The sequence below is a fragment of the Cryptomeria japonica genome, chromosome 7, assembly GCF_030272615.1.
Source record: "Cryptomeria japonica chromosome 7, Sugi_1.0, whole genome shotgun sequence".
NCBI classification, from domain to species: domain Eukaryota; kingdom Viridiplantae; phylum Streptophyta; class Pinopsida; order Cupressales; family Cupressaceae; genus Cryptomeria; species Cryptomeria japonica.
Window position 1 is genome coordinate 841,860,189 of NC_081411.1, and position 9,417 is coordinate 841,869,605.

Sequence of the window (9,417 nt, forward strand, 5' to 3'; positions counted from 1 at the left end):
TTCAAATTTAAGAAATGGCCAAAAAAAAATCACACCTTCAAAGGCATTAAACTCTCACAAGACAATAGTTATGAGCAGATTTCTTATAAGACAATCTTTCTGACTGGCTCATGTTCATGCATTTTAAATTTACACCGACCTCCCCTCAAATGCGCCAATCCGACGTGGTCGAATGCAGACGTCAGCCACTTATTTATTTACAGCTCAAATCCTTCACCTGCCAAGGCCATGTCAAAAGAATCTCTAATCCTGACTCATGATATATGTTTCCTCCCTCTTATTTTCTGTGTACCATAGTATTTTTGTAAGTTTTTATTTTTAGTCCAATTTGATTGCAGCTGGCACAATCTAATGGACTACAAAATTGTATATAAATATGAGCTGTATTTATATTTAATTTTATTTTTTTCCATTGTATAATGAAAGTGTTGTACATTTGTATTGTTACGCATTTCAAGTAAAAGCTAGATATTTCATATAAAATAAATTTATGTCTATCAAAATATACAGAATTCAAATATTATGTAGAATGATAACTCAAATAAATGAAAGCCATTATATTTAGAAGTATAATTATCTACATAATATAGTTGGCTGATATATGTGCTAATAAATTGTAAGTCATGGGTTCAAAGTATAATAATTTACATAATTCTATGTTAAAAACAAGCTGTTTCAAACATTTCTCTTAGTGACAAGATAGAAATGTATGTAAGACATGTACAACATTTGTAAAATGGATGTCTTCAGTATGACCATATGTTTGAGTAGTATGGAGCTTTGCCTTGATTATATGTCAACCTAGAAACATTCATTAGACTTGAAATATAATCTGTGTTATGTTTGATCAGGTCTTTACCATGGTCCTCCAATTGGATATAATTGGTTGATTAGTTCATGTGAATGTATGTTGCACATTTTTCTAATTTTGTTGGATTAAATGCATTTATGTTTGCTAGTTAGATTGTAAAGATTATTTGTGCAAACTTAGTTACTCTATGCATTAAAATACAGATGGAATATTGTATGCTAAATAAAGAGCCAAGTTATCACATTTGAGGCCCATCTTTTATTTTAATTCTCTAATTCTTAACCCCTCTCTAAATCTTTTCGTTGTCAATATTAAACTAGGAGTAGATTAGCATTAGATTTAGTTTATTTTTCTATAAAGAGTCAATTGTCTCCAAAGATTCCGCATAACTTAAACTAACTATTTGTTGAGAGGATTATCATTCTTAAAGTTTCCTAGAATTAACAATAGTGAATATCATTTGAGTTAGGTGTACAATAAACTTTGTTGTCTGAAATAATTCAAAACTCTCCCATCTTACAAATATATTGAACAAATTTTATTCTCACTCAAAACTGCTTACTTTCTACCTCCCTCACCATCAAACTTCAATCCAACTACCCAAAAAAACATCCATAAAATAATATCAACATTATTCAAATATTTATTTCAAACCTTACATTTAACAAATTCTTTAGTTTGCATACATATTGCTACCTATGTAAAAAATCGACTGCTTTTTTAATCAAAAGCAATTCCTTAATACGCTTTCATATTGCTACCACTAAATGTGTTACTTAAAAATTACATCCAAAATGGAAACAGTTGTGATTCCAAATAAAAGTAAAATTTAGCTGCTGTCAAAAGCAATTTGATATTTACACAGATATGCCAACAGCAGTTTCAGGCAAAGGTTTTGCTTCATCCATATCTGCTGGGCTAGAGCTCGTCTGGCCTTTACTGCCATGCCCACAACCAGAAACAGCTCGTAAGTCCTCACTAGCAGGCAATTCGGGCCTTTTTCCAGGAGAAAAGCCCTCAATTTTTGTTCTGCAAACAGGGCATGTAGAGTGAGAAAAGAGCCACATATCAATACAGTCTATATGAAAACTGTGGTTGCAATTAGGCAAAACCCTGCCTTTCTCATTATTCTGGAATTCCCACAGGCAAACTGCACAGTCAAGCACCATCTTCATCTGCTGTGGTTTGTACACAAATGTCGGCAGAGCCTCAATAACCTGTCTCTCCAGTCCAATCGGCATGGTCACCATTGATGTGTTTTCTTGTACTAATTGATTTCGAAGAGCCCTGTGAGAAATCCTTGTGCTTCTGTTCGCAAATCTGATGAAGCGAGTAATCAAGTAGATTATGAGAAGAACAGCTGCAATGAATACAAGCACTGACATTTGGTCCAGCAAGGCTAAAACTTGATCTGCACCTGAATTGCCCATTTCTGTTAATCCAAAACGAACTTTTATTTTTCTCAAATGGATCTTCTTAAAGTTGTGTCAACATAATTTGTGCTTCATACGGTTTCTGTGAACAGAGTGGTTGTGGTTTCCCTATCAAGCGGGTTCCTGTTTGCTGGAGAATAAAAAATAATGGTTTCTGTGCTTCCAGCCTTATCTTAAAATCCCTTTCAAAAGGTTTTAATCTAGAGTCCTTCCTATAGTTGAAGTCTTATGGTATCAACCATAGAATATTTTTATTAGCTGAAAGAAGATAATGTGATGTGGGATTCCTGAGGAGTCAACAGTTTTCCTTCTTTACTGGTACCCTGTTTCAGCATAAACACCATTTAAGCCAATGTTTTATATCAACAAACCATCTATGGATCGCAATCAATCAATATAAGTGATTATTAATTCCTGTGACATTTGAAGGTAACGTAGGGTAAAGGATATCCCCAACGAATGTAAGAGAACTTTCAATATATCAACGAAATAAGATATTTTTTTATATGCAAGTTGCTGTCATAGGGCGGCTTTAGAAAATATATTTGTCTATTAACGAGTGTATCCAAAGGAAGGAGTTCTTCCAAGCTTTTAGTTTGCCGTGTAGGGGAGGGTATAGAGCACACAGGCCCACCAAAATTTAATGCTTTCAAAATCAGATTAATTCTTGAAGGTTTAATCTTCCTTCTTACTGTATTGGAGTTTTACCTTTTTCTTATATCATCATACAAATTAGCAATTGCAGTTTTGGTGTACAATGGGTATGTCGAAGAGGTTTAGAAGATTAATCGGGGAACATTTTGGTCTACTTTTTGGATACATGTGTGTAGTACATGAAATCAATTAGTAGGTTGTTTAGCAAATGACGATGTTTGTGAACAAAGGTATCAATGGAGAAGTGACAACTTCAAAGCAGTTATGTGCCCACTTATAGAGATACAAACATGATTGAAAGGATAATTAGGTGTCATTACCAACAAGGTCATGTTATATTTGCAATGGAATGAGAGAGGGAGAGAAAGTGAGGGTAGGAAGATGGAGATGGAGAAGAAGAAAAAGATTGAGATGGAGGAGGAGAGGGATATGGCGAGGAGGTGGAGAGATAAAGAGATAGAAGAGAGAGGGAGAGAGAAAAAGATAAAGATAGGGATAAGAAGTGATATATATATATATATATATATATATATATATATATGAGAGAGAGAGAGAGAGAGAGAGAGAGAGAGAGAGAGAGAGAGAGAGAGAGAGAGAGAGAGAGAGAGAGAGAGAGATTATTATATATTACATATATTTATATAATGTAAATATAAATATTTTTTTAGAATAAAATAATTAAATTTTATATTTAAGAATATATTTTTTGTTTAATTTTTTTTATGATAGAAATCTAATTTTTGAGGGATCAAGAACTTGAAAAGAATAAAGAATGAACAAGAGTCCAATCTATTGCAATAGACTAGCAAATTAACATTGAAAGGAAGATGAGCTTAGTCTACTCCTTCAGCATCGCTCTAGTATTCACACTCAGAAAGGTACATGCATTGTTGCCTAGTCAACAACCTTGTTACCCGATCTGCCAATATGCATGATCTTGACCCCATCCAGATAACTAATCAAACCTGCTACATCAACAACTTTAAAGGATATTCAGGCCACCAGTGACAAAACCTTTATGCTACCACTTCATCCTTTACACTCTTTTCAAACATATTTATGTGTTCTTGCAGCCAAGTGTGTGCATCTAAATTCTTATTCACTAACTCTTCTAATCTCTTCTCTTTTGCCTTCTATTAAACATCTTTCAAAATTGTTGCTTCTAAGTTAGAAGCATGATCTTTTAACCCATTCAACAACATTTGTAGCTACTCCACTTCACTTAGAATCTCATCCAACACAACTTCCAGAATTGTAACATGGAAGAACTTCACTATGTCATTAATTAGCTCAATTATTTGCATATGTGACTTAATAAATTTCTTGTGAATAGAATGGTGAAGTATGTCACCCAAATGTAGTATGTACAAGGGACTTGACCAGTTAAGATCCATCTAAACTTGTGTCATAGGTACCTAAAGTACCTTAGTGGTAATTACCAATTTAAACTGTAACTGCAACTTCAACAATTATGATGCAGAGTCTCTAGAAGGACCAAAATATTCTCCACTAGATATATAGTACTTCTTTCTTCCTACATCTTATTTTCCTCTTCTTGTTTCTTCTTAGGAATCTTCTCCTTTTCTTGTGTTTTCTCCAAATTCTTTTCTGTAATTGTTTCAATATTCTTATCAGTCTCCATGTGATCATTTAGACTAGTTCCCAAATCTTCATCACCGCATAATCATTCATCATTTTTCTTCTCTGAATCAACTACATTGTTGTCAACACCAAGTGTACTCCCTTCCAAACCATTTCCTATGTGTGTCTTCTCCTATAGTCTTCTTTATCTCTTCTACAACCTCAACTATTGCATTCTATTTTACTATACTCTAATCATCATCTAGATCTTCTCCTAGTATGATATTCACTAGATTTCTTTTATTCTAAACTTTGTATTAAGAGCCTATACAATCTTGGCTATATCTTCCTTGGATAAAAGACTATACACCATATCTAAATCTCGTGTCCCCACATTGGATTCTTTCATTAGTGCATCCTTCCTTCTTCTTTTCAAGGCTTCTAACAACTCCATAGGTAACTTATCTGCAATATCATTCACATTCTTGTCAAAGGTGATCAAATACTAAACAATAGCCTTGCTCATGGAATAACAAGACTAAGTGGATGAAAAGATGGGACCCCCAATCTAGTAGGATGGATCACAGGTTTGGTGTGATGATGTGGTCTCTCCATGCATGGTATTCCCACATGACCAATTTTGGGGGCCATTTAATGGTGATGTGATATCAACATTTTTTGTGTAGCCCTATTAGTGATATGACACAATAAAGCGTGAATGATAATTTTTCAATAAGATTTTTATGCTCTCTTATTTTTTACGCATGGGAAAACCTACGTAATCTTTCCTTGAGTACTACAGGTGAGGGTTGGCATGCTTGGAATTTAGTGCAGACACTAAATTATAATTATTATCTCCTCATTAGCAAGCATTTAACCTTATTTATTAAAGCCAAAGCCTTAAGGAATTTTTTATCATCTTTTTTTAGATGGTTAATGAAAAAAGAGGTTAGGTCTCTAGTTTTTGTGCTCTCTATGACTATGTTAATTACAACTATTTAGACTATGGGTGGGGATAGGATGAGAATTGAATCTAGCACTCATGTTGAATTCAAAAGGAATGCCACAATGTGGCATATTTGTATTGAGGGAGGGGTTGTGCAATTTATTAAATGCAACAATGGGTTTGATGAGAATCTGTCTATTCAATTCACCAAGTAACAAGATAATAAGAGAGTTAGGGTGGGGGAAGTCTCATTTGAAATCAATGAGGAGGTCATAGAAAAAGTGACTAGCCTCTCCATCAAAGGGAGAAAATGGAAAAATAGAGTAGGGTAGCATATATTAAAATTTGTACCAATTCTTCTATGAAAATGAGGCGCTTGTGAAGCTTCATGGCGCATTTGCCGAAGCCAACTTATCAGACCCATGGGACTAGGTTTGCCTCATGAAATTATTCATTTTAGAGGGCAAGTTTACAGATTATTACTACTATCACCTACCCTTAAAAAATCATTTTTGTAATCATGATTTACTTTCATTTCTATTTTTCTATTAAATTGTCTTAAAACTTTAGTTAAATATGTTGTTGAGATGTCCCAAACCCAAGGTTAGAAGTCCATCCCTCTCCATCAAGGCCTTATATTTTTCCTATACAATTTTCATTTGGAAATTTATGCCCTCCTAAGCAATTGGTGGTTACATAATCCCCTTGCTCTGATTCCTCCTCGACTGTTACTATTCTTGATTCCCCTAGCTCTAGCAAGAAGAAGTGTCTGCATATCCCAATTGCCACTAAAACCCCATCCCACCTTGGTTCCCCTGCAACCCCAACCCATGACATGTTTGTTGAAGGCCTTTGTGTACTAAAGCAATTTTCTACCACCTCTATTAAGGACCAAAAAAGGAAACTAAAGAAACCTTTTCCACTAGAAAAAAAACCCAAGATAACCATCAAGGAGGTTGTTACTAATGCAAAGGTGGATGTGTGTGAAGATGATAGAAAAAGTAGGAGTGGCAATCATAGATGATCTAACAAGATGGTTAGGCACATAGTTGGCAAAGAGGAAGGAAACAAACTAGTAGAATATGATGAGGAATCAGAGGAAGAGGACACTTCTAACAATGGTGATGTTGCTAAGGATGAGTACAATATTGTGGGTAACACAGGGAAGGATGAGAGTTCAACTAAGTCCACTAGTGATAGTTTAAGGTACAATGATAATGAAAAAATTGAATCGATGGATCTAACTCAAGAGGCAATGCTAGAGGAAGAAGATACTCACCAAGGGGGAGTGCAGGAATCTATGCTAACTATAGGACTTGTTGACAACTGTTTTGACACACCCACCAATAGTCAGGTAGCCAATGTGAACACTCACCACCTCTCCTGAAAAGCAATGAATTTGGGAAAACTCACTACCCCAAGGTCTATATAGTTGGGCCACGACGGTGATGGGTAGACCAATGGTTGATGTGGTTGTACCTGTAAAGGGGGCCTGCTGGTTGAAACTAAATCTCGCTAGTCGACTGAACTTCCTTCTTTTCTTTTTTTTGTATTTTATGATTTAAGATTCTTTGGAAAATAAATTACAAAGAGTAAAAGGGAACATGAAAATAATTATAAAACCAATACAATAACAACTTAATGAACTACTTAGTTAATTCCCTGCAATCCAAGAAATTATCATATATTATCCAAGTTAGCATTCAACAACGGACCTCCAGAAAACATGCAAAATCATCAATTTCACAGACTTGTGGAAATAAAATCATCAATTTCACAGAGCCTATCATAGTAATTGTCATACACCACTGACATGCGCAATATGATTCATAAAGTGATAAATAAAAAGATCAAACCACGTTGCTAACTCCAAATAATAAACATTACCAGATTACACAAGAGTAATTGGGTCTTTACTTGATTAATTAAACAATATTTGTTTAATTCTTGAAGTTCCCTATTATCTCTTTTTACACTTAAGCTAACATTAGGTGCATAATAATTAATTCTTTTATTAATTATTATGTGCAAACCTAGGGTTTTCCCTTTAAGGGTTTCTTGACCTATTAGAGGTTAATTTTGTTTTCTTTGTATGATTATCTCATTACACTTTTGGTGAATATTGAGCTCTTATCTTTTGAGCATATTTTATGTGTTCTTTGATTTTCAGTTATTTTGCTTCCTTGCTTCTCTTTGTAACAAATTGTTTAGCTTGCAGAAGATATTTAGGCTCTTGTGGTGTTGTGTTTCTCAACTCTCACATGGTATCAGAGCTTCAGATCTGTAGCTATTTATTCTTGTTTTGAAAATTTTTGCATTGGAAGTAGATCTGGGGTTTCAGGAAGTTTTTTTTTGGACTTAGGGATAGGCCTCTTTTTCTGAGCACTTTGGGCCTAAACAAACCTCACCATTGTGCTCAGAAGGCCCAAAAACCCCTATAGTCATATAAAAATTGCCTAGTTTTGACTCTTGAGCATCTGGGGATAATTTTTTTCTCCAAAACCAAGTCGTACGGCCCTGGCACAGAAATTGAGAAATTTTTTCAAAATTTTTTTTTGCCTTTTTACGGCATGCAGGCTGAAATTTTGATTTTTTAAAAAAATCATCAAAAAAACCAAAAATAATTTAAAAAAAGGTCAAAAAAGGCAAAAAGACAATTTTTCAAAAAAAAAAAAATTTTAGGTTTGTTTGTATAGGGTTCCGCAACGTTGACAGTCTGGCTGCCGTATGATTACTAGACCTATCAGTCTGGCCCCTGTCAGTGCTTCTGCCTCTCACTGACTGTCTGTGGCCTCACTGGCTTCCACAGGCCCTCCTCCACCGCCGCTGCCCAACCACCTTCGCCGCCGCCCGACCTAGATCGCCACTGCCGCCGCTCGGCCTAGCCCACCACCACTGCTCTGCCCGGCCTCCTCCTATGCCTGCCACTTCGCCGCTCCTCCCCAGAGCACCAATCGTGCGCCACCTCCTCCTGGCTCCTCCATCGAGCCTCCACTCTCTTGCCTTTTTGAAGGAGGTTCATTTTTTGGCCATATCTTGAGCATCCAAACTCGTTTTTTGGAAAACAAGTAGGCATCGAAAATCTTGTTCTAAGACGGACCTCATTTTGTTGGATTTTGTTTCTGAATCTACTGTTTGATTGTAATTTTTTCTAGTCAAATTCAGGCCTCTTTTCTACACTTCCGAGGCCATAGAATGGGCAAACGAACTCCATTTTTCGAAAAGGAATAGGCATTGGAAAGATCTCAGCATGCTCTATTCAGATTTGTGATATTGTTTCTCATAATTTTCATTAGGTACATGAGATATTAGTTTGAAATTTTTTTGCTTATGCACTACTTCCTTCTCATCAATATGTACTAGGGTTTGGGTTTATCTATTGTGGGGGCGTGTTTTTTTCTCACTTTCTGTTATTTATATCAGAAATAAAGAATACCAAAACTCTCAAAACAAACAAACCCTTTTGCATCTTCTGTTTTTTCAGAAAGATCACATAATAAAAAAAACCAACAAGCAGGTGCAGGTGCAGAGTTTTGTTTTCATGGCAAATCCTTCAGTTGAGTTGTTGACTTCACACAACTATCACACCTGGAAGCCTCATATCACGAGGCTTCTCTGAGCCTGAGGGTTGTGGTCTTGTTTGGATGAGGTTCATCCTATATTGCAGCATCCTTATGAGCTTCTTCAACACAAAAACAAGATGGATGAGTCCATGGGTTTTCTCTCTTTGCATGTCTCTAACAGTCTTCTATTTCACCTTGATGAGTTGCTCACTCCTCAGGCTATGTGGTTGAAGTTTGATTCTCTTTTCGGGAGGGTTAATGAGATTCAGTCATTACAAATTGAGTCAGAGTTGGTTTCTTTGTCACCTGATTCCTTTCCCACCATTGAGGATTTTTTGAACAAGTTCAAGACTACCAGATTTGTTCTTCAGGGATGTGGCAATATCAAGACAGACACAGAGTGCATTCATTTGATTCTTTCAAAGTTTT

At 35.6% G+C, this 9,417-nt stretch overlaps 1 protein-coding gene across 1 annotated transcript; it reads right to left on the reverse strand.

The window, feature by feature from the left end:
• Positions 1–1,615: 1,615 nt before the first annotated feature.
• On the reverse strand, positions 1,616–2,533 carry LOC131074257 (RING-H2 finger protein ATL2). The gene has a single exon (XM_058010842.2). The coding sequence runs from the start codon at positions 2,239–2,241 to the stop codon at positions 1,669–1,671; it is 573 nt and encodes a 190-aa protein (XP_057866825.2). The 5' UTR covers positions 2,242–2,533; the 3' UTR covers positions 1,616–1,668.
• Positions 2,534–9,417: the final 6,884 nt, after the last annotated feature.

Excerpts from the sequence above, each read along its gene's own strand:
- LOC131074257 (XM_058010842.2), bottom strand. The coding sequence starts at position 2,241 with ATGGGCAATTCAGGTGCAGATCAAGTTTTAGCCTTGCTGGACCAAATG.